This window comes from Typopeltis vanoorti, chromosome 22 (genome assembly GCF_054136105.1).
Source record: "Typopeltis vanoorti isolate ZY-2024b chromosome 22, IOZ_Tvanoo_1.0, whole genome shotgun sequence".
Classification (NCBI taxonomy): Eukaryota; Metazoa; Arthropoda; class Arachnida; order Uropygi; family Thelyphonidae; genus Typopeltis; species Typopeltis vanoorti.
Window position 1 is genome coordinate 9,237,389 of NC_143570.1, and position 27,169 is coordinate 9,264,557.

The following is a 27,169-nucleotide window of genomic DNA, read 5'->3' on the forward strand; positions in this document are numbered from 1 at the left end:
AACGTGTTAATCTCTCTCTCTTAATCAACTTCTGGAGGCCTATTTCTCTATGTAATACAGACTACAGTTGTTGATTGAAACATTAAGATGAAAAGCATGCAGGTATATGGAATTGTAGGCCAAGTAGTGAAGTTTTATATGTTCCTGCTCTGAATTTATTGTCTGGTAAATATGCAAAGACAGGCCTTCCCCTAACATTTGCAGAGCCTAAAATGTTCTATCTTCCTAGTTCGAGAACTATTTCTTCATGACAAAATCAACAAATATGTGTAAATTTTTTTTTTTTTTTTTTAATGACTGAAAGTTCTTTATAATATCAAAGATCACTGAATTTAATTATTTTTGCATGTCTTGGTATTCTTTTGATGTTGGTGATATTTGGACAAATAATAAAATAGTTATCCATAATTCATAAATTATTATATTTATTTCATAAAAATTATTTTTCTTGCCTTTATTTCAGCAGAATCACTAATTATATTGCTGTAATCTACATTTCTCTGTTTTGTTGACTGTAATGCCAAATTAAACAACCTTTCAAAATAAGAAACATATATGATAAGGTGATATTCATTTGGTTGTGTTATTCTTAACAGTTGTTTTAATTCGACCGTGATTTTTCCTTTTTAATCTCTTATTTAATATATTTTTTAAATATTTTTGATATGTGAGCTCTCTAAAGCAAGGGGCCCAGGGCAGTGCCCCTCTTGCCCAGGTCTAAGGATGGCCGTGCGAAATCAGGTGGTACTCTTCATAGATCTGACTTGTCCTTTTTCTGTACTATTCTCCAACAGATATGAACAGGTTAGGCAGTGGACTGTTATCATCAGAGGAGCCCATACTAACACAATTATATACCACCTAGTTGGTGAGTTCCTAACTGACCCATTCAAAACCCAAAAAGTCAAGCAAGGCTGCCCTCTAAGTTCCTGGTTCTTTGAACTAGTTCTAGCCTTTCTACAGGAGATGTCAGTAGTTCATATGCTGCAAGAAGGATGGCTGCTATTTTTACACACACACACACACGCACGCACGCATGTATGCACTTGCGGGCACACACAGTAAATAAAATGCTACTCTCAACCACCAGATCCCACCAGCTGTTTATTTTGTAATGAAATAAAATCTTATGTTGAAAAATTGTTAACTTATTTTGTTCACAGAATAAGATATTCTTTGAACAAAATATAGGTGTACTGCAGTATTTAATCAGATTGTCAATTTTAATTTGTGTTTATAATTATCAATTTATTTTGTTGATGAAATTGTGTTGTAAGAAGAGTATAATTAAGTATAAAAAATGCACACAAAAAGTACATTTTTTAAATCAAATGATTATTTGAAATAACTGCAATTTAATTTAAATGCATATACGATATGAAAAACATTTTCTTACGCCCTTGAAGTGTGCGAGATCAATTGCTTTCAAGTAATGCTCCGTAATAATTAAAGCTCTATAATGTTGTTGTGAGAAATGAAATTTTTGGAACTTGAAAGTGGATATTTATGAAGTCTTATATATAGAAAGAAAAACATTTAAAAGTTATCAATTGTTATGTTATGATTGACTATAAAACATGAATAGTCTTTCATATGGAAAGAAAAATAAAGTTCTGGACCTTAAAGGAGTTAAAAGGAGAGAAGAAAGTGAAGACGATTGGCTTACATTATGACTTAGAGAAAATCAGCAACTAAAATTGCAACTGTTTCAGTGATTCTTTAAAAGAGTGCTGTAGCTTTCAAATTAAGGATTTTAGATCCAGAAGTTTTATTTCCAACTCTTTGGAAATAAACTGTTTCAGTGATTCTTTAAAAGAGTGCTGTAGCTTTCAAATTAAGGATTTTAGATCCAGAAGTTTTATTTCCAACTCTTTGGAAATAAAATATCTCTAATGAATTTGTTAGCAGTCACCCATGATCATACAACTACAATGAATGAGAATTTTTAAGAAATTTAAAAAAAAATGTAAACTATGCAAAAAAAAAAAAGCATTTAAGATAAGTCCAAAAATTCACTTACCACTTTTCTCTGACTGTCTGTGGCAAGTAGGCAGTGGATTTCTTGAGCCCTGCATGCATGTGTGTGTGTGTGTGTGTGTGTGTGTGTGTGTGTGTGTGTGAGAGAGAGAGAGGGTCTGGAAAGTTCTGATAAATAAACACTTGGAATGGGAATGATGTTGAAGCGACTGATATAACCACAAGAAAGAACATACTAATAGAGTTATAAAGATAACTTATATTCTTATCCTCATATAACTGCAATTTAATTTAAATTCATATACGATATGAAAAACATTTTCTCACACACTTTGTGTGTGTGTGTGTGATTGACTGCTTTCAAGTAAAGCTCCATAATTATAACATCGATTGGTGGCTCATTTTATTGCTCTAATATTGCCAGCCTGGTTGGCTGAGTGGTTAGCTTATCCGCTCCACCCAAAAGGCTGCTGGTTTGAATCCCACCATGGGCATGGATGTTTGTGATTGTCTGTGAAAATATTAGTGGTAGATGGCGTTGGTGTAGATGATGAAGTAGTTGTGATTAGTAGAGAAGAGTTGTATAGCAGGTGCCCTCCCTCAACGAGTCTTTGTACTCCTTGGAGGTGTTATATAATAATAGTAATTATTGAAAAGTACATCTTGGTCTAAAGAAAGTATCTCATATATCTTGGATATATATATATATATATATATATATATATATATATATATATATATATATTCCAAGATATATGAGTTCTATATATTTCCCCCATAATTTACCAACCCAATAATAAAACATGTATTAAATTAAATATGCCATGAAATTATTATTATTAAAAGAGACCTCCAGGGAGTCATGGACTCATTGAGGGAAGCCACATACTACAGCCGACTGTCATACTTATATTGTTGTTCTTAAATTATATTGTTTGATCCTTTATTCAAGTTTAAGCAAACAGTTGTTCTTTCATGATTACGCTACTTGTATATAGAAGCCAATGACTTCTGTATACAACTTCTCTCTAATCCACGGTATTTTAATAATAAGGTGTGACCTTTTCATTACTTGTATATGGGATATATGTGACACTTTAGCATTGCTTCAACCGTGATATCTCATCTGGGTCTTGCTCATCCTTTCTGCCAAGTATAATGCTATGCATTATGGGAAAGCATGTATAATGCATAGTATTATACATGATGCTGTGCATTATGTATAATGCTATACACTATGCATTATGGTATTTTTAATTTACTTTATAACCAAGTGAAAAAACTTTCTACAACCCCACTTACAAACTTGCCAAACATCTAGTAAAATCATTCCCCCGTCTCTATCCCTATTGGAAATTCTCCTTCCATTATAAAAAATACTATTTTTTTTTTCTTTAAAACTTTAATTAAAAACAAATCTTAACCTAGAAGATTCAAGTATCATCATAGTCAGCTTTGATACTACAGCCTAAATTATCATGTCAATGGTACATGATAAACAACTAAATTCTTTGTTTATCATGTACCATTGACAGATACCCTTGACCTTCATCATCATGTGGCATCTCTGTCCAGGAGGTTGACTACCATCATGGTTGACTACAGCCAGAGAGAGATAATGTGGTGAGGACCCTATCTCTTCTACATTGTTATAAATATTCATGGCTGTAAATCCATGTGTGTTCACGGTGCCAGTTTGTCTGTTCTGAGGGACAAAAAAACCCAAGTTTTCAGGTGAAAAACCCTCTACTTCCATGCGAGAGTGGTTAACTCACATTTAGTTGAAAGAGACCAGATAAAGGTTCCTCATGTCATGGATGGGAATCAAACCCTGGTGTTTCTGACCGTAGGGTTTCATCTATACCGACTGAGCTATGGAGGCTCCTCACCCTTGACCTTATCAAGCAACGTTTCCTTTCTTTTTTTTTTAATTTTTTTTAATTATTCAAGTTATTTCTTATGGAATGGAAGCATATAAACAACTAAATAGACTGCAATTCTTTCCCCCCCCCCAACTAATTTCTACATAGAATTTCTAGAAAATCAGAAAATCAGCTATACATAAATTAACAGTGTGGCTATATTGTATAAATGGTGTGTTTGCTTTCTGCTCAATACAAGAATCATCCACCTTAATATAAAGGATTCTGCCTCTCATCCTTAAATAAAAGATGGGAAGTAGAATTAGATTGAAAACTTGAATCATCATAATAATTGGTTAATGATGCATTTCTTGAATAGCTGAGGGTCCAGACATATTAGATACATTTTTAGTGCACTTAAACAGCTAGCATGCAAAAATTTATTTCATTATAGAAAAAGAAATTAACAACTGTCTTTGCTTCCTAGACATACCAGTTACAACTCCCAAATGGATCATTATCTTTTTTGTTTATAGGAAGACACATATGTATACCCACATACACATAGAGCTGAGACTATTTGTTCAAATAATGCAGCCTTTACTACTGTACTTGGATACCTTCACAACACTATTTTACCCCTTTATAAAATAGATAATTCTGCATACTCTATCCCTCCTGTGACAAACACACAAGATCACAGCACAAGTATTCATATCCCTTATATTGAAGGTACTTCAGAAAGATAGCTAAAGCTCTCTGCAAATATAATTTTCATACCACAAGTTTTTTAATCCATTCTTCTAAGGTTCATCTTCATCCTCTTGCACATCCTGTGATCAGACTGGTAGATTTCTTACTGTCTGCCTTGAACATAAAAACTACATCTGTGATCATCTGTATGGTAGACCAGAGCATCATGGTCTACCAGTTAGGACTGGTAGACCATGATGCTCTGGGCATTCCTTTGCACAGGATTAAATGGATAAAGGCAACTATGGTGCATAGAAGCTACTATAGGTCTGAAAAACTATTTTTGGAATTGATATCAGCTGTAAAGCATTCCCCAACCTCAACAAATACGGTTGCATTCATTTGAAAAAGATTCGGAAGCCTACCCATTATAAGACCGCATTTATCTTTAACTTTTATGAATTAATTGATTTTTATGTGGCTCCTAGAGAAGCCCTTCTTACTTTAACTTCTTTAATACTTTAATTTCTTTTCAATTACATTTTCAATTCTTGTAAATAGGCTTATACGTTGATAACACATGATTTAAATTATTTAAGGAATTTACAACATATACTGGAATATTAATTAAAAGAAACTTTAATAAATACTACAAAATTGCAAGATCTTGCCTGGAAACCTTGGAAGATGATTTAAGAGTATGCCTATCTAAAATTCGACCTCGCACAAAAGACATCCTGAAACAACATCAAGCTCAGATATCTCATTGAAATTAACTGCAAGGATGTATATTATTTAATACATTTAATATTCATTTGATAAAATCAGTAAAAAATTTTAAAAATAATTTTGAGTATTTTTTCTTACTCAAAATGTCAAAAATATAGTTTAAAATTTTTTGGAGCAAAAAGGATAGGTAATTACTATTATTAATATCTTGTGTGTGTAAATCAATCAAAATTATGCCTATTTTTTGCCAGATCATCAAAAAAATTAAAAGAATATATTTTTAGTGTGCCCCAGAATTTTAATTAGTCTAGGTTTGCCATATTATGGAAATGTTGAAAATCATTGAGCTAGCTTGTTCTTCTTCCATTGATGGTTCATAAATGTTTAGACAGTTCTGTATTATTTTTTACAAATAATTTGTATGAATGGCACAGGAAAGTGATCAGTTTATAATTATTTATTGCCAGCTTGGTTGGTCAAGTGGTCAGCATATCCACTCTCCAACCAACAGGTGTAGGTTCAAATCCCACTGTGGACATTGATGTTTGCAATTGTCTCTAGGTGGAAGATGAATTTTATGCCTGGTGTGAGACCACCACCAACAACCACCCTGCTTATAGGAGTCCTGAAGTGGCTTGAAAAAGCTTCATGTTTGATCTCTAGAGCACGATTTCTGGAATATGTTAATAATAAATTAAACAGTACAAGAAAATTAATATAAAAATGAAAAAATCCCTAGCCCAACCCATGTTACAAATGTAGTATAGATTAACAACCCCTTTGCGGGTAGAAGTTACATAAAAAATATTTTTGAACATTACCTTTTCTATGTATAGGCAAAATTTTTCCTATTTTGGATTATTCCAGAGAAAAGAGTATTGTTGAAAAGTTTAATTAATTATTAAATTACTCAAGTCCACCTCTGTAGCTTTGTAGGTATTTCTTCAGTTCCAAGTGCTTTCAGTCATTTCATTTGGTGAATTGGAAGGATTACTTCTTCCTCTGAAATTATCAACACTTTCATTGCTGGGTATTTATTGGTGAATGCTGTCTTCCTGAAAAATATTCAAGCAGTAAGTGTACCAGATGAGATCTATTTCTTTAATATTTCCATTTACATTACTATGAGAATAGTGAGTGGAGAAGGAGTGTAATCTTTAGTGCAAAGAAATTTGGAGTCATGACTTAAGTATTGCGCTTTTATCATTCTTCCAATCTTTTTTTTGCATTTCTACATATCCTATCTAGTTGATGTTGTAGACTTCTATAATATCTTCTGTTTTGGTCATTATTGAGTTCATTCAAGTATTCTTTAGCCTGTCTTTTCTGCTGTCATAGTCACCTCAGGTGTTATCCAGGAATTATTTGTTTTTATTGTCTTTTTCTAGAAATCTGTCAGCTGAGCTTGACAATGTTTTTCATAAAATTCCATTTCTTTCTGCATTAACTTCTTCCATGTTTTGTCTTTCTATTATACATCAACTGATCTGATTTTTGATTCTAAAACTGTTTAATTAGGTGCTATGTGTATAACGTGTTTGTAATTTTGTGCTCTGATGATGCAAGTTAGAAATTTAGTAGAATATCTTTAAGATCAATAAACTATTTTTTTCCTTAAAATTAACAGTTAACTAAACCTAAGTATATATGTATAATGGTGAAAAAGAGAGAGAGAGATAAGCCTTTTCTTACGTCATCTTATGCAAAGAATGCTTACCCTCTAGATGACCCTCATTGAGGGACTAACTCTACAATTAGTCTGTTGTTGAAAGTTTATTTTTCTCCTGGTTAGAATATAATAAATTTAGTTTAATCCTTTATCCAAGTGTGAGCAAACAAAGTTTGCACCTGAAAGTATCTTCACGACTGGGGTAAGGTAGTGCAACACCAGGGCAACTCCTTGCAAAGGTGGAGTAAGATACTATCACTTCTATCTCAGTATCTCCCATAATGCAAAATACATCTCCTTGCAGGTATGTCTAATGTTGTCTAATGTGTGCTCCACCTTTGCAAGGAGTTGTCCTGGTGTTGCACTACCTTACCCCAGTCCTGAAGATACTCTCAGGTGCAAACTTTGTTTGCTCACACTTGGATAAAGGATTAAACTAAATTTATTATAATTCGTCTGTTGATACTGACTACTAGCTTGAATCCATCCATCATCCTGACAAGCTTTTTTTGTTGCTGAGGTTTTTTGCATATGAATTTTTTCCTGCTGTTGTACAGAGCTGAATTTCAGTAATGGTTTGTGATTTCACAAGCCATTAGACCTAGTCTACTCTGCAGCATAATATTGTTCACCAGTATAGCTAAACAGTCCTCATATCAAGAAAATTGACATGCAAATAAATGCAGCAATGAGGACAATAACAGGCTGTGTCAAATTCACTTCCCCACTACTGGCTTCCAACTTTGAGCAACATTGCACCATCAAACCTGAGCAGACAAGATGCTCTTGTAAAAGAGTACAAAAAATAAATAAACAGCAATCCCCCGTTACCAATACATGAAGACCTCCCACATATAAGTATAAATCGCCTTAAATCCCGATGGCCTCCACTAATACTGACTGAAGAACTAGTAAATAGCGATTTCAACGTTAATTCGAAATGGCTAGAAACTTAGAAAGAAAAATCACCACTAGACTTAAGCAAGTATATCCTTCCCAAAATTTGAAAGGGATTGAGCTTCCACGTCATCTAAGGAAAAACTTAAATAGGATAGGCACAGGACATGGTATTTACACAGACAGCTTACACAAGTGGGAAAGTTCACCTACACCCCAATGTGACTGTGGGGCCATAAACCAAACCATCCAGCATGTTGTGGAGAACTGTAGCATAAGAGCCTACCCTGGTGATCTGAGAGACTTTTTTGAAACAGATCCTTCAGCTCTTGAATGCCTAGCTGAACTAGACTTTAAATTTTAGTAACTTTTTTTTTTACCTGTTATTTGTATATGTACACTACCTGTCTCATTTTTATTGTCTGTACAAATATGTATTTATATATTTTGATGTCATGTCTTTTTTTTAAAAATGTTATTATTATTTTTTATTATACCTTATGCTAAATAAATAAATCAGTAATGGTGGGTTTTTCCTGCAGTTGTGTGATGCTCAGCGCAGTATTGTCTGCTGGAACTAATGCAGAAATCCAATATCTTCACCCATTGTTTCTTGGTCCACATCTTTTCAAAAAAATATAAAATATAGTAATAATAATAATATAAAAAAGACTTTCTCTTCAACCTGTAGTCCTCACTTGACACTGATATGCTATATCTGCACTCCCCTTACACATCACTAAATAAAAGAAATGAAATTAAAAAAAAAAGCACACTTTGTTTTCAACTTTTTTTAAGTGGATTTGGGGGTATGAACTTTTTTTTTATAAGAGAAAAATATGCCTTTTAATGAAACTTTTTTCCCCTCCCACTCATATAAGAAGAATATTTTGGATTATATGTGGTGCTGGAATTGTGTCTTAGTCTGATAAATACATAGTGAGATCAACTGTATTGTATTATTATTGTTATTATTATTTTATGTTAGCATCTGAATATGAACAATAATTAAAAGAAGAATATTGAATTCATTTTTATATGATGCAGATTATTACTTTGATAAACATATAATAAACTTAATTGTTTTCAGTTATAAAGAATTCTGAATAGTTTTTAAGGTATTAGCAGATTTAGTTTTTATCTTTAGAATCATGAACGTTTGCTGTAAAATCAATAATAACATATACTGATTAAATTTTTTCTTACCAGATTGCATTTCAGAACTTAAAAGTGAGTTTCTGGAAACAAATATTCCAATAAATGAGGACAATACAACTCTGTACCGTTTTTGTCTGAAACTTGAGTATATTCTACAGCATGGACAAAAAGGTATAGTAGAATTAGTTTTCTAATCATTTCCTGATATTTAATTAACACTACAGCATGTTAGATCGTTATGAGGGTTATTTGAAAAGTTTGGTAAAAGAATAAGTTACACATTTTTTTGGAAAAAATTACCTTTATTTCGCAACATAGTCTCCATCGAGGTCTAGACATTTGGTCCAGTGAGTTTCCAGTTTTTTCATCCCATCTAAAAAGTAGGATTTGTCAAATTGTGCAAAATATTCATTGATAGCCTTGACGACATCCTTGTTTAAAGAAAATTTTTTTCCACCGAGCCAGATTTTTAAGTTTGGGAACAAGAAGTCACATGGGGCCAAGTCCGGTGAATATGGTGGATGTGGAACCAATTTGAACCTCAATTCGTGCAATTTTGCCATTGTGATGGCCGATGTGTGGGATGGTGCAGTGTCTTGATAAAAGAGTACTTTTTTGTGTGCTAGCCATTTTTTTCTTCTTTTAAACGATCCAACAATGAAGCATAATAGACTCTGTTATCTTACCCTTTACCAAATGGTCTTACTAATTCCTTGGGAATCCCCCCAAAAAACAATGGCCATCACCTTCCCAGCTGACAAAACAGTCTTCGCATTTTTGGTGTTCTTTCACCGGGCATTGTCCACAGTTTTGACTGCTGCTTGGACTCAGGTGTGTAGTGGTGGTGGATCCAAGTTTCGTCTACAGTCATGAATTGGAGCAAAAATTCCTGCGAATTGTGATTAAACATTGCCAGACACTATGCGAAATGTCTTTTTGTTTGCATTTTTGATCAACAGTCAACAATTGCAGCACCCATCGTGCACACAGCTTTTTCATGTGCAGTTTTTCAGGATATGAAGGATATTATACACCCATTCAGTTGAGATGTCTACAATCTTAGCAGTCTTGTGCCATTTCACTCAGCGGTCTTCCATAACGATACCATGGATATTCTCAATCATTTCCTTCATAGTGGCCTCAGTTGGGTGTCTGGAGAGCACATTTCATCTTCGATGGTCTTACGACCACATTTAAACTCATTTATCTAAAAATAAATAGTCTTTAATGCTGCTGCAGAGTCACCATGAACTGCATCTAACTCGGCTTTGATCTGTGTGGCCATTTCTTCAAATAAAAGTGTTTTATTACTGCACGAAACTCATTTTTCTCCATTTTTATGAAAAATTCGAACACGGTCATTTTAAATGTTTGTCAAACGAGAACTACACGTTGCACGTGGCTAACATTTTGCCAGGGGTCATGAAAAATATATACATGCCGACACTAGTATGAATGAACGAATTGTGTCGCCTTGAGATAACATATAAACACATAAAATTCAAATCTGCTTTTTTGCACATTTGGAATAATAGTAAATAATTTTTTCCCCTCTCCTCTATTAAATTATATTTTTATAAGATGCAAGTTGCAATTTACTTTGCATTCCTATTTGAAGTTTCAAGTCTTGTTTTCTAAATTTCTAAATTATTGGAGGTATGAACATACGTAATCATCATGGAGTTGTCTATAAGTGAAAACAGGCTGAAGAAGATAAAGACCTACTAATTTCCATGTTACTTTTTGCAGTTTATGATTATTACAAAAGCAATAATAATTATGGATTAATCATGCTATACTTAAGGAAATTTTGCATGTCATGTCATTTAATTTTGTTTTTTTATTTTATGTGGTTATGAATGAAGAGGTGAGTGGCATGAATATAGACACGGAGAGAACAGGTGTGCAAGATGGACAGGGAAATGGGGAGGCTAAGGGTGGACTGGGGAACACAGAGTGAGAAAGGTAGCTGCTCCAAAAGGATGTGAATGCATGTGTATACAGGAAGGGAAAGGGATGACCTGGGATCAAGAGGAAACAGTTGGATATGAAGAGGGTTCTAAAATGAATAAGGAGAAAGGGAAATGTTTTCAGTTGAGCATGGAGAAATCACATCGAGTGATTGGTATCAGTGGAACTAGCTATAGATCCAGGAATGAGCTGCTGTGTTTGTATACAAATGCTAGAAGTGTAAGAAACAAAGCAGATGAAATGTTGCATTAACCACATTACCGGCCATTATGGATCAAATACACATCCTCAAACACTTCGTGTCCATCATATATTACAATTTTAATATGCACTTCGCATCCATGATAATCTTGATGTCTATAGACGTCTTGGCTGGTAGCATGGTTAATTAGTCTGTTCACCCAAAAATTGTTAGAATGAGTGAGACATGGCTGGATGAGGACGACATGCTGACAGGAATAGAGAAGGAAGGGTATGATGTGTTCATGAAGATCATCATCAAATTCCTGACATGTACCATCAAGAAGTATATAGGATATGATAGCACTACATGAAAAAATCTACATCATTACTAACTTCCTATTTACAATTTTCCTCCAGATCAGTCTGTTACTTGTCAAGACACGAATATTATCAGATCTTATATTTCTGTCGTCTAAAGCATTTGTACCCTACTAAACCGCCTATATCTTGGTCTTCCTCTCGGTCGTTTTCCTGCCAACCTGACAGAGAACACTTGTTTTGCCAATCTTTCCTCGCCCATTCTGTCACCTGAGATTAGCTCTGCTAACGCATTCCGGGATGCTGACAATGTCAAGTTCTTTCCTAATATCTTCATTTTAAATATGATATTGCCATTGGTGCCATCTGTTCACGCCTATAATCTTTCTCAAGACTCTCATATCTGTGGTCTCTAGTCTTTGGTCAAGTGTTTTACTTCTGACCCAGCTCTCAGATCCATCAGTTAAAACTGGTTTGAACACTGTCTTGTATACAGCTAATTTAGTGATAACTAATAATTAAGGAATTGACAGCGTACACTAGAAATATAAATTAAATAAACTTTAATATATACTTTCCGATATTTCGGCAAACGTCACGTTGCCATCTTCTTGGGAACTTATTACAAAGACAAGTGCACACAAGTACTACATAACAGCAAATGAGAAGCTAGGAAGTTAACGTTTTCCTAAAGTCCTGATGGTGCCCCCCCTGGCGGGCTATATTGGTAGTTCTTGGCCTTTGGGCTGAAGTTCTTCTGATAAATGTTTCCCAAATTTGGGGCAGTCTCATGCATCGAAATATGTTTTGGCATGTTCCTAAGGGCTGAGGCTGATTCCATGAATAGTCTTTCATATTTGAACTTGCTGCGGTGTATTACTGTGGCTTTCTTCCATCTTATTCTGTGGCGAGTATCCAGAGCGTGGTCTGCAAGCCCAGAGTGGCTGTACTTGTGAAATCAGATGTAATCGTTGTGTTCTGAGATTCTGATATTTGCTGTCCTGCCTGTTTGGCCAAAGTAGGACAGTTTACAGCTGCAAGGGACCTGGTATACACCGGGTATGTCTAGGGGAAGTGGTTGGTCTTTAGTGGAGCGGATAAGGGATGCCAATTTTCTATGTGGTCTGTAACAGGTGGTCAAGTCATGTTTTTTTAAGATTTTGTTGATTTTTTCCGAGGTGCCTCGGATGTAGGGAATGGTGATGGATCTAGAGTAATCTTTTTTGTGAAGGGGAGGGGGGTGGTGGGTTGTGGATAGCTCTGTTAAGTAGTTTTTGGATTCTTTTTTTTGGGGGGGGGGGTAGCCATTGGTTGAGAAAGTGTCATGAATGTGATTTAGTTCAGTAGTTAGGGCTTGATCATTAGAACAGATTATTTTTGCCCTGTCGAATAGTGTCTTAATAACTCCATATTGTTGTGAGGGGGGGGGGTGATGGGATTGTTGGTGAATGTATCTACCTGTATGGGTGGGTTTTCTATAAACTGAGAAAACCAAGGTTCCATCAGGTTGGCGGGTGACTAGTGTGTCTAGGAAGGGGAGGTTATTGTTTGCCTCTTTTTCCAGGGTGAACTTGATTCTAGGGTGTTGGTTGTTTAAGTGTGTTAGGAAGGAGAGGAGTGAATCTGGGCCAAATAGCGAACACATCATCAACGTAGCGAAGCCATATGGTAGGTTTTTGTGGGGCTGAGTTTAAGGCTTTCTCTTCAAAAGTCTCCATAAAGAAGTTAGCCAAGGGTGGGGAAAGTGGTGAACCCATGGCCATCCCCTCTATTTGTTTGTAGAATTTTTCCTGCCAAATGAAATAGCCTGAGTTCATTGTAAACTGAAATAGGTCTGAGATATCGGGAGGAAATTTAGCTTGGATTAGCTCTAAGGTTTCTTTGAGGGGGGGACATTCGTGAATAAGGAGGAGACGTCAAAACTGACCATTATGTCATTATGTTGGAGTGTGAGGTTTTCTATACTGGCTTTGAAGTGGGCTGAGTTTTTTGTGTGTGATGGTGTGTTGCCAGTATAGTGTGAGAGCGCTTTGGCTAAATGCTTGGCTAGTTTGTAAGTCGGGGAATCAATGCCATCCACTATGGGACGTAATGGCACATTATCTTTATGTATTTTTGGGAGCCCATATATGCGGGGTAGTCTAGAGTTATAGGGTTTCAGTCTGTTGGTAATCTCCACAGGCCAAGAAGTGACCTTCTTAAGGAGCCTATGGAGTTTTCTAATTTGAGAGTTGGTGGGATTATATTCAATAGGGAGGTAAGTGGATCGATCTAATAAGGCCTTGAGCTTACCTGTGTAGTCATTAAGATTGAGTACAACAGTGGCGTTCCCCTTATCTGCTTTGGTGATCACTATTTCTTTGTTTCTCTTCAATTCTTGTAGTGACTTGTATTCACTAATGGATAAGTTGGATTTCAGAGGCTTTGCTTTTGTGAGAACACCATGAGACTGCCCCAAATTTGGGAAACATTTATCAGAAGAACTTCAGCCCAAAGGCCAAGAACTACCAATATAGCCCACCAGGGGGCACCATCAGGACTTTAGGAAAACATTAACTTCCTAGCTTCTGTTCTCATTTGCTGTTATGTAGTACTTGTGTGCACTTGTCTTTGTAATAAGTTCCCAAGAAGATGGCAACGTGACGTTTGCCGAAATATCGGAAACTATATATTAAAGTTTATTTAATTTATATTTCTAGTGTATGCTGTCAATTCCTTAATTATTAATTATCATGTATAACCAGCGTATAAGCCTCTCAACAAGCTAATTTAATGTTCCGACTAATTTCTCTCTCATTCCATATGAATTTATTCAATTGACTTCCTACTATACCAGCTTTATTGATTCTGTTGTCTATTTCCATATTTAATTTACCATCTTCACTAAAAATCGTGCCTAAGTAGGTGAAATGTTTTACTTGTTCCACAGGTTCTCCGTTCACAATGGAGTTGATTTTTTCAACGATTCTGCCAATTTTCATTGACTTTGTCTTTTTATTGCTGACCTTCATACCATATCTATTATAACAGTTATTCAATTTAGTCAGGGAATCTTACAAACTTGTAATGGATTTATTTCGAAGTATAACATTGTCTGCATAAATCAAAGAGCTTTCATTAACATCTCCAATTCTGATATCATTTTTAATAGCACATTCCTTCATAATGTGATCCATATAGATAATGAATGACAGAGGGAATAATGTACATCCTTGTCTCACACCAGATGTAACATTAAACCATCTTCATGTACTTCCTTCAATTCTAACTGCTGACTTCCAACTCAACTAAGTACTTACAACTAAGTATTGCTTGATATTGAATAGCTTTTCTCTTGGCACCGTGTCATATGCCTTTTCCAGATCAACAAAATTTTGTCGTTCTGGAAGTCTTTGTTATCATTACATTTGTTAGCAATACAGATCTTTGTTATATTCCCATGTTTTCTCAACTGTTTCTCAAGGTACACTTGCATAAATCTTTCCCAGAACACTCAGTATGGAAATACCTCTGTAATTCACACATTCAGTTTTATTTCCCTTTTTATATATGGTTACTATTAGAGCTCTACTCCAATCATCGGGAATTTGTCCTTCTGTTCTGGCCTTTTGAACTATGCAGTGCAGCCACTGTAAGACTATACTTCAGCATTTCTGATCGAATATCATCTACTCCGGGGTGCTTAAGGGTCAAAGCTGTATAACTGAAAGGAGACCTCCACATAGCCTTTAAAGGAATGCGGAGAACCATCCAGGGCTTCTGAACTAATGTCCAATCCTCACCTTCTCGTGGTGCACCCTGTTGGGTATCTACTTGGATACTGAACGAACGAGGATGGGCTGGCAATTTGGGATTTAGCCGACCAAACTGTATTCTTATTGGTTAAACCAAAATAGAAAATGATGGTACAACATGACAAGATTTCATGCCGGCTGGGGCGTCGCCCAGTCAAACAAGGCCCCCGTTGTTTTCGCCGGGGAACCAGGGCGAACAGCGAAAAGTCAGCTACTGGAACAAATCTGAAAACAAACCCCAACTCAACATCACCAGAGTTAAAAATCGGTACTATCAATGTAAGAAGCCTGAATCGCAAAGAAATGGAGCTAGCTGAGGAATTAGATAAGTACCAGATCGACATAATAGGGGTGACTGAAACGAAAAAGACCAAAACTGGTGAGATCTTTCTGAGCAATAAATACAAAATGTTATATTCAGGCAATGACAATCAAGGAAAAGAAGGAGTAGCCATAGTATTCAACACAAAATACGAGGTTCATCTTCTTGAATGGCAATCAGTCTCAATTAGAGTAATGTCGGCAAATATGAGAATGGGGAACTGGACAATGAGACTTATTAGTGCCTATGGTCCCACAGAAGGTTCTACTAAGGTAGAAGTGGAGGAATTTTTTGATTCTTTAGAAAAAGCAATGAAAAATGAAAAGTTGGTCCTTGTTGGGGATCTCAATAGCAGAGTAGGAAATGACTGTCAGACATACAAAAATATTTTGGGAAAATTTGGAGAAAAGAGCAAAGCTAATAATAATGGCAAATATCTGTTAGATTTCTGCTCAGGACATGGACTGGTTATTACTAACACCATGTTCCAACATAAAAATGTGCACAAATTCACACGGAGAGAAGAGGCTAGGAATAAGAAAAGTGTCATTGACTATGTTATTGTTGATAGTGATGTTTTCTACCTGGTGCAGGACACCAGAGTATACAGAGGATTTGAAATTGGAAGTGATCACTATTTAGTCTTGAGCAGGATAAAATTTATTTTCATATTGAAAAGAAAAACATGTAAGAAAGTTTTAAAGCAAATAAAAGTTGAGCAGCTCTCAGATGTGAACTGTAGACTAAAATACACAAAGATTATTGAAGAAAAAATGAAAGAGTTTGAGAACAGGAATCAAACCTTGGAGATTCAGTGGCAAACTCTGAAGAAAACATTGATTGATTCTGCCAGAGAGGCATGTGGTGAGGTTGTCTGTAAGGATAAAAAAATCAGAACTCCCTGGTGGACACAGGAAGTTAAAGAGGTAGTGAAGGAAAAGAAGAAAGCATATCAAAAGTTCCTGGCAAATAAGTCAGCTTGTGTTCTTAGAGAATATAGAGACAAATACAAGAATGCTGAACACTGTGTAAAACTAGCTAAACAAAAGTCATGGGAGGACTTTGGCAAGAATATAGAAAATGAATATCAAGAAGGTGTCAAAATATTCTGGAGGTTGTTAAAGAAGCTTAGGAATGGAGGAAAGAGTGCTGTAAAAGGAGTTAGAGATGATAAAGGTGACATGAAAATGGGAGAAAAAGATATCCTTGAAGTATGGAGTAATTACTTTGAAAAACTGCTAAATGAAACAAGCAGTGATGACAGCACAGTGGTAAAAAACACTGACCAGGCATGCAGTCAGGAATACATATCCATACTTGAAGTAGAAAAAGCCATCAAAGGCTTGAAATGTGGAAAGGCAGCAGGAGTAGACGATATTCAACCAGTAATGCTGAAGTATGGTGGTATAAAAGTCTTACAGTGGCTGCACTGCATAGTTCAGAAAGCCTGGACAGAGGAACGAATTCCCGATGATTGGAGTAGAGCTCTCATAGTTAGTACCCATGTATAAAAAGGGAAATAAAACTAAATGTGAGAATTACAGAGGTATTTCCCTACTGAGTGTTCCCGGCCAGATCTATGCAAGTATACTTGAGAAACGGTTGAGAAGAATTGTGGAAGAAAAGCTTGGTGAAGAACAAACTGGATTCAGGCCAAATAGAGGCTGTCAGGATCAGATCTTCACTTTGCGACAAATAGTCGAGAAAGCATGGGAATAGAACAAAGATCTGTATTTAAGTTTTGTCGATTTGGAAAAGGCATATGACAAGGTGTCAAGAGAGAAGCTATTCAATATGCTGCAGTTATATGGTGTCAATGGGGCATTATATCAAGCAATACTTAGTCTTTATTTGAGTTGTAAGTCAGCAGTTAGAATTGAAGGAAGTACAGGAAGATGGTTTAATGTTAAATCTGGTGTGAGACAAGTATGTACATTATCCCCTCTGTTATTCACATTAGGAAGGAAAGTGGTATTAAACATGATATCAAAATTGGAGATGTTAATGTCAGCTCTTTGCTTTATGCAGACGATGTTATACTTCTAAATAAATCCACTACAAGTCTGCAAGATTCTCTGACTAAATTGAATAGCTGTTGTAATAGATATGGTATGAAGGTCAGCAATAAAAAGACAAAGACAATGAAAATAGGCAGAATCATTGAAAATGTCAACTGTGTTGTGAATGGAGAACCTGTGGAACAAGTGAAACATTTCAGCTACTTAGGCACGATTTTTACTGAAGATGGTAAATTAAATATAGAAATAGACAACAGAATCAGCAAAGCTGGTATGGTGGGAAGTCAGTTGAATAAATTTATATGGAATAAGAGAGAAATTATTCGGAACACTAAATTAGCTGTATACAAGACAGTGTTCAAACCAGTTTTAACTTATGGATCTGAGAGCTGGGTCAGAAGTAAAACACTTGACCAAAGACTAGAGACCACAGATATGAGAATCCTGAGAAAGATTATAGGCATGAACAGATGCATCAGTGGCAATATCATATTAAAAATGAGGCTATTAGGAAAGAACTTGACATTGTCAGCATCCAGGAATGCGTTAGCAGAGCTAATCTCAGGTGGTATTGGCACTTAAACAGAATGGGCGAGGAAAGATTAGCAAAACAAGTGTTCTCTGCCAGGTTGGCAGCAAAACGACCCAAAGGAAGACCAAGATATAGGTGGATTGATACGGTACAAAATGTCTTAGACGATAGAAATATAAGATCTGATAATGTTGGAGTCTTGACAAGTAACAGACTGATTTGGAGGAAAATTGTAGATAGGAAATTAATGATGTAATTTTTTTCATGTAGTACTATCATATCCTGTACATCCCTTGAGGGTACATGGCAGTAATTTGATGATGATATCATCTATTCCTGCTGTCTTTCCACATTTCAAGCCTTTGATAGCTTTTTCTACTTCAAGTATGGATATGTATTCCTGACTGTATGCCTGCTGAGTGTTTTTTACCACTGTGCTGTCATCACTGCTTGTTTCATTTAGCAGTTTTTCAAAGTAATTACTCCATACTTCAAGGATATCTTTTTTTCCCATTTTCATGTCACCTTTATCATCTCTAACTCCTTTTACAGCACTCTTTCCTCATTTCTGAGCTTCTTCAACAACTTTCAGAATATTTTGCCACCTTCTTGATATTTATTTTCTGTGTTCTTGCCAAAGTACTCTCATGACTTTTGTTTAGCTAGTTTTACACAGTGTTTAGCTTTTTTTACATTTGTCTCTGTATTCTCTAAGAGCACAAGCTGACTTATTTGCCAGGAACTTTTGATATGCTTCTTCTTTTCCTTCACTGCCTCTTTAACTTCCTGTGTCCACCTTGGAGTTCTGATTTTTCTGTCCTTGCAGACAACCTCACCACATGCCTCTCTGGCTGAATCAATCAAGGTTTTCTTCAAGGCTTGCCACTCAATCTCCAAGGTTTGTGTCCTGTTCGTAAACTCTTTCTTTTTTTCTTCAATAAACTTTGTGTATTTTATTCTACAGTTCGCATCTGAGAGCTTCTCAACTTTTATTTGCTTTAAAACTTTCTTACATGTTATTCTTTTCAATATGAAATTCAGTTTTATTGTGCTCTAGACTAAATAGTGATCACTTTCAAATCCTCTGTACACTCTGGTGTCCTGCACTAGGGAGAAAACAACAATAACATAGTCAATGAGACTTTTGTTATTCCTTGTCTCTTGTGAATTTGTGCATATTTTTATGTTGGAACATTGTGTTATTAATAACCAGTCCATGTCCTGAGCAGAAATCTAACAGATATTTGCCATTATTATTAGCTTTGCTCTTTTCTCCAAATTTTCCCAAATTATTTTTGTATGTCTGACAATCATTTCCTTCTCTGCTATTTAGATCCCCAAGGGCTAACTTTTCCTTTTTCATTGTGTCAGTTGCTTTTTCTAAAGCATCAAAAAATTCATCCAATTCTACCTTAGCAGAACATTCTGTGGGACCATAGGCACAAATAAGTCTCATTGTCCAATTCCCCATTCTGATATTTGCCCACATCACTCTACTTGAGACTGCCTGCCATTAAAGAAGATTAACCTCGTATTTTGTGTTGAATACTATGGCTACTCCTTCTTTTCCTTGATGGTTATTGCCTGAATATAATATTTTGTATTTATTGTTCAGAAAGATCTCACCAGTTTTTGTCTTTTTTGTTTCAGTCATCCCTATTATGTCGATCTGGTACTTATCTAATTCCTCAGCTAGCTCCATTTCTTTGCCATTCAGGCTTCTTATGTTGATAGTACCGATCTTTAACTCTGGTGATGTTGAGTTGGGTGTGTTTTCAGATTTGTTCCAGTAGCTGACTTTTCGCTGTTCATCCTGGTTCCCTGGTGAAAACAAAGGTGGGGTGGCTTGTGTAACCAGGTGATGCCCCAGCTGGCATGAAATTTTGTCATGTTGTACCATCATTTTGTATATTGGTTTAAGCCAATAAGAATACAATTTGGTCAGCTAAATCCCAAATTGTTAGCCCATCCTCGTTCATTCAGTATTTAGGTAGATACCCAACAGGGTGCACCACGAGAAGGTGAGGATTGGACATTAAGTCAGAATCCCTGGTCAGTTCTCCACATTCCTTTAAAGGCTATGTGGAGGTCTCCTCTCAGTTATACAGCTTTGACACTTAAGCACCGCTTTCGTGAAGATAGAAAGGGTAAAAAGGGAAGAGGAGTGCTATTGATGATAGAGAAAGAGTTATGTCCATACAAAGTAGAGATGCAAGAGGAGAAATAGTGCCAATGCGTTTGAGGCAGTATAGTGTGAGATCAGTGGTGAGTTATAAGGGGCTCGCATGAGCCCTTTGTTAAATTTTTCTCAAATTTGCAAGCCCCTTGTTCTTGTTTAATAATCTTGTAGAACGAGAAAATACCACCATGGAATGTATGCATTCTACTATAATTGCTACTTTAAATTCATATGGATTTTCTGATAACTATAAAAAATCATTTCATTGCATTTTGTTCTGATCGAACTAGTGTAATGTTAGGAAATAAATCGGGTGTTGCAATCAAACTTCTACAAAAATTTCCCAACGTTGTGATTTGGCATTGCATTCATCATTTACATTTAGCATTAGACGATTCGATAAAAAAACATTAAAGAAATAAATCATTTTGAAATATTTATGGATAAATTATATGCTTTTTATCATCAGTCACCAAAAAATCAACGAGAATTAAATACGTTTGCAAAAGACCTTGGTATCGAAATTTTATAGATTGGCCGTATGTTTGGACCACAATAGGCAGATTGCAGTTTACGAATGGCTCTTGCTTTGTGGAGAAGTTACCCAGCTTTATGCAAGCATTTTGCATTGAACGGTAAATATAAGGGCTTCTTAAACTGATTCTCAATTTGGAATTTTTAAAAGATCTAACATTAATGATTGATATTCTACAGGAATTATCATTTTTGTCAGAAGCTCTACAAAGTTGCAATATATGTATTATAAGGGCTAAGTTAGGCCCTTTTTTTGCTCGACGATGCGAGCCCTTTGTTAAAATTTTCATAGCTCACCACTGTATGAGATAGAGGTAAATAGATGAAATACTTGGTTGGATGTTGTTATAGACCTGGTAATGTGGATGGTAGTGACTACGATATATATAATCTAATTAGTCAAGTAAATAAGAAAAGGATGATCATTATGGATGATTTTAATTATGACAATATAGACTGGGAAAATGTGATAGCAACTGGAAGTAAAGAAAAGAGGACACACATGGATTGAGGGTCTTGGATTTGATTATCTAATCAGAGGAAGTAGTTATAAATGAAGTGTCAAGTTACCCACCAATTGGTGAGAGTGACCATGAAGTGATTACCTGGGTGGTTGCCAGCAGTGTGAGGACCTCTGTGAGAAAAGGGTATATGGGGAACTACAAGGGTGGTGATTATGTAGAGCTCAGGAGACAGCTTGCAGGTATAGCATTGAATGAGGAGTTAGCTGGAAAAGAGGTTAATGCAGCTTGGGAGACATTCAAGAACTATCTAGTAGAAACAATGTCTAAATATATTCCAAGGTGAGAAGGTTAAATAAGGTAGGTGTGAAATGTATGAATGAAGAGATTTAAGCATGCAATACAGAGAAAAAGGGCCTTATGGAAGCAGTATAAGAGAAGTGGTAATTACCGTAAGAGAAGTGGTAATAAATGAGGGTTACAAAGACCAAGCAAGGCAGATGATTTGGTTGGTAAGAGTAGCAAAAGTGAGGTATGAGCAGTTGGCTAATGAAGCCAAAAAGAATCCTATGGATTCTTTCGATATTTAGCCAGCAAAAAAAAAAAAAAAAAAAGATTATTTAAGGATGACATTGATTGGAGAATAGTGTGTAAGGACAGCTGTTGCAGAAGATATAGTGGATATACTTAATGAGCAGTTCATGAAGGTCTTTTATTCTTGTGAATATGACTTCATGGAGAGATTGAGAGCAGTTGATGATGGGGAGGAGAGACTGACTGAGTGAGCAAGTGATGTATGGCAAGTTGAGCAAACTTAATGTCAATAAGTCTGTGGGCCTTGATAATATATCACCACTTATTCTGAAGGAATGTGCCAGGGAGTCAACTTAACTTAACATATTTTTTTTAATATAAGTCTTGCACTGGGTCAAGTTCCTAAGGCAAAATTGTGCCACTTCATAAAGGAGGTGATAGAACTCAAGCATCAAACTGTAGGTCTATCTGTGTGTAAGGTATTGTAGTTAAGTTGTTGAGAAGCTTATGAGAACTAGGATCCAGAATTGGGTTGGAAATGGAATTATCTTTGATAGACAGCATGGATTTGCTAAAGAGAGGTCATGTTTTAGTAATCTACTTATTACAATAAAGTGACGGCTTCCTTGGACAGAGGAGAGATATACACAGTAGTATACTTAGATTTTGCAAAGGCATTTGATAGATTACTGTATGATAAGTTGATGGTCAAACTAGACTGAATGGGTTGGATATTAGATTATTGCATTGGATCGGAGACTGGCTATCTGATAGGTATCAGCTTTGATTAGTTCACACATGGACTACTGTGCCATTATTTGGTCACCTGGTTTTCAAAAGGATGAAGAGATGTTGGAAAGGGTCCAGAGGCAACTGACCAAGGTAGTTTCTGACGTCTGGAATGTCAAATATGAGGAAAGATTGTGAAGATGCAATTTACAGAGTCCAGTGTATAGGAGGAAAAGGGGAGATATGATAGAGACCTACAATTAGTAAGTCTCTCTATCTATTGGTAGTATTGTTATAGGATCAATGCTGGAGAGGTTCTATAGAAAATAGTGAGAGATCAGGGGAGAACCAGAGGTCATCTCTTGGAACTGTATAAAGAGGATGTGAGCTGGGGAGTGAGAAGCAGGATATTGCATGCAGAGTTGTGAATGATTGGAATGTCTTGCATGAGAATGTGATGTCTGCAGAGAATTTGAGTGTGTTTAAGGTATGATGAGCTGTGTGTATAATAAAAAAGGACCTCCTAGATAAGTCTTTGAACTCCATGGGGTCTTGGGGTAATAATAATAATCATAAATTTTATTGCATCTTGACATGTTGTAGCCACTTTTTATGTTGCTCTTAACCATGAAAGGTTTCATACTGTGTCAGTGGAATAAACATTTTATTCAGTTAATTTTATATATATTTCATATATTTTTACACAGTTTGGAATCCCTGCTCTAAAAATTAACATGGAACTTCAAGCCACTTGAGACCTCCAGTTAGCAGCCTCACACTTGACGATGAAATTCATCTCCAGATCACAACAATCACAAACATCCATGCTCTCAGTGGGATTCGAGCCTACAGCCTGTTGATTGGAGAGTGGATATGCTAACCATTTGGCCAACCAGGCCAGCCAGTAGAGAACATAATGTCAAGATGTATATTTACTGCTGTTATATTGTAAATGTAGTAAATTAATATTGGAAAAGAATGAGCAAGGTTTTCAAAAGGGATGATCTTTTCAAACTGCATCTGAATTATCATACAGTCAATTAAACAAAAGTATAGAAAATTTTCCTACTGGTACAGTTTATCCTATTAAAACCGGAAATGTATTGAAACAGCAGTTGAAGGCAGAGCTGCTCTACTTTCTATTGGTAGGAGGGGTGACACAAAGTATTGAATAATAAGGATTGTACATTATGTTTATAATGAGTAATTTATCATTACCCAGCCATGGAATTTACTGTATATGTTAAGTTGAATAAGGCTGGTAATGAGCAAAAGCATATGTATCTGTTCTATCTTTTATTTAATGGCCAACATTTTGTTTTAAGTTTTTTCTATAGAAAGCATTGATGCACATTGTGGCTAGTTGAAGTTATGCAAGATAGAGAATATGTAACATTGTTTGCGAATTAGTTTTGAGGAAGCAAAGATATATTTAAAAAAAACAAAGACAAATGTGTCTGCTGTTTTTCATTACCTACATAAAATGTAACTTTATAGTATTTTTGTTATGAGATAATATAATGTATTGATAATTGCTTCATCATCATCAAATTCTGACATGTACAGGATATGATAGTACTACATGAAAAATTTACATCTTATTGTCAAGACTCCAACATCATTAGATCTTATACTTCTCTTTTCTAAGGCACTTTTTACCATATAACTCCATCTATATCTTGGTCATCCACTGGGGCTTTTCCTGCCAGAGAACACTTGTTTCCTCTCCCATTCTGTTTAAGTCCATACCACCTGAGATTAGCTCTGCTAACACATTCCTGGATGCTAAACAATCAGGTTCTTTCCTTATATCCTTGTTTTTAATATGAGATTGCCATTGATGCCACTTGTTTATGCCCCTAATCTTTCTCAGTTCTCTCATATCTGAGGTCTAGTCTTTGGTCAAGTGTTTTACTTCTAACCCAGCTCTCAGATCCATAAGTTACTATTATAATAATGGAATTAACTTACGTCAATTATTCTTTATTCGTAGAATTTTCACCTGAGTATCACATACATCATCAGTACAGGTACAAGGCTAATTAAACAATAACTGTTATATTCACAAAGTGCCACCTAAGTAGCTAAGGTTAAATTTCCTAAATTTATTTAATTATTATTATTATTTCTTTATTTTATTTTTATTTAAATTTAATTATTTAGTTATTTAATTATTCAATTATCACAAAAAAAAAAAGTTTTTCCCCTTTTTTCCCCCTTTTTTTCTATATATTATATATGTGTATACAATTATATGTTAGGAAAGATTTGCTGCTTTATACAGTACTATCTTCCACAAGGGGGAAAGACGTAAACCATTGGATCTGTTTAGGTTAGGGGAGTGAAGTAATGTTTCACATGTTTCTTTGTATAGCCGTTCCATTAGGAACTGACTTTTGTGAATGACTTTTGTCTTGTTCCACTTAACTCTATGTCTGGTGTTGATGGCATGTTCTGCAATTCCAGACTGTTCGGGTTCAAGGTACTGGATGTACGACTGGTGTTCTTCTAACCGGATCTGAGTAGATCTTCCTGTTTGTCCAAAATATGATAATCCATACAAGCAGGGAATCTGGTAGACACCTGGATAGCTGAGATATGGGAGCTTGTCCTTTGGAAACATTAGGAAAGTGGAGATTTTTCTGATAGGTCGAAAAGCCACACAGATATTTAGTGGTTTTAGCACCTTAGCTATGCGTTCACTAACCCCTTGTACATAGGGGATAGGTATACGTGTAGGTTCTTCTGTACTTGAAGAGGATGCTGAGCACGACTACTTAAAGTTCTTTTTATGAAGGACTTCTTATAGCCATTGGATATGAAGGAAGAATTAATATACTGTAATTCTTCTTGTAAAAGTTCTTCTGAAGAACAAAAGGAGTGGGCTCTATGAACTAGTGTTTTTATAGCACCTGCCTTTTGGCTGGGATAGTGATGTGATTCATCATGGATGTACTGGCCTGCATGAGTCTCTTTCCTATAGACTGTGAATTGTAGATAATAACCATCTGGTTGGCGAAGAATCAAGAGGTCTAGAAATGCTAACTGCTTATTTACTTCTACTTCTAGGGTGAACTGGATCCTTGGATGAAGTGCATTAATTTTTGAGAGAAACAGTTGTAGTTCTTCTGAGGTGCCCTTCCATATGACAAAAATGTCGTCCACATATCTGAACCAAATGTTAGGTCTGGGTGTAACATTGCTAAAGATACGTTGTTCGAAATGCTCCATGAAGTAGTTGGCAATAGCAGGAGATATTGGATTACCCATTGCTGTCCCTTCGATTTGTTGGTATAACTGGTTTTTGAAGGAAAAATAACCGGACTTTATTACAAATTCAAATAATTTGACAATATTTGGAGGAAATTCTTTGTGTAGTAATTCTATGCTGTCCGCCAATGGAACATTCATAAATAGCGAAACAACGTCTAGACCAGGGTTTCTCAAACTTTTTCTACGACAGAACACTTCACAAATCCTGAAATGTTCACGGAAAACCTTGCTTATTTTGTAATGTATTAATTAATAATTAATTGGTAATTTAGCTTATTTTATTGTTAATTAATTTTTAATGATTGGCAATTAATTATTAAACATCTATTAAACCATTATTAAATTAATTTGCGCTGATTTTCATTGACGTATCCCATTCTGATCACCAAAAATTTATAGTATTATTATAAGTACTTATGAGTGAATGCAGACTTTTTCTCCTGTGTGCTGGTTTTGTAGGTTAGGTAAATATAAATAAAATAAATGAGTAAATCTAAGTGTTAAGAAAAAACAATAATTTATTGTCAAATGTTAATTAATAAAAACAAAACACATAAAAATAGTAAAACGTATATTGCAAATTAAGTTCTTAATGACTCTGATGTTTTTTAGGTCTTTGAATTACAAATCATTTGATATCAGGCACAATATTAGAAAGTTGAATTCTCATATTTGGTGTAGCGTCGAATCTGTTCCTGGGCTTTGATTTGGTTGCAGCATAATATGAAAATCCTGCCTCGCATAAATATGTCGTTGTAAAAGGAAGTAAAACAAGAACAGCTAGTTTTGACACGCTGGGGTACTCTTCTGTTAAATTTGCCCAGAAATCATTTATTGGCAGTTCCTTGTATTTTTGTTTTAAATCAGTAACTAATTAAGTCAATTAGATTTTCATAGTCACTTGCACTGAATCCATTTACAGTGGCTTAGCTGTCACTGTAAATGGATTCAGAACCAAGGAATTATCCTCACTGATTTTGGAAAATATTGCAAAAGGGTTGATTGGAAGTCATGCAAGTGTTCTAAAATTACGTTAGATACTTCTTTATTTACTTTAGAATTTATTTCAGTCAAAAATTCATGCAAGGTGGGAAAACAATCAAAATTATTCTGTTCAACTGTAGAAATCCAGAATTTCAACTTCCTATCAAAAGATGCAATTTTATCTCTTGTATTAAAAATTTGTAATATTCTTTCCTTGTAATGATAAGTTAATTTCATTCACTTTGTAAAAATATCTGCCAGATACGCAAGACTCATCAACCATGAAGAATTTCTTAATAATTCAATAAAATTTTGTCCTAAATTATGTGACATCAAGAAGACCATTAACTGA

The 27,169-nt window shown here is 35.3% G+C and overlaps 1 protein-coding gene across 3 annotated transcripts in view; it reads left to right on the forward strand.

Annotated features, from left to right (window-relative positions):
- Window positions 1-27,169, forward strand: part of LOC150094147 (uncharacterized) — a 387,756-nt gene that overhangs the window by 119,493 nt on the left and 241,094 nt on the right. For all 3 annotated transcript variants that reach the window (XM_090412301.1, XM_090412300.1, XM_090412302.1), the window contains one exon: window positions 9,037-9,156. In XM_090412301.1, coding sequence (XP_090268427.1) covers window positions 9,037-9,156 — 120 coding nt within the window. The remainder of the gene's footprint in view (window positions 1-9,036; window positions 9,157-27,169) is intronic.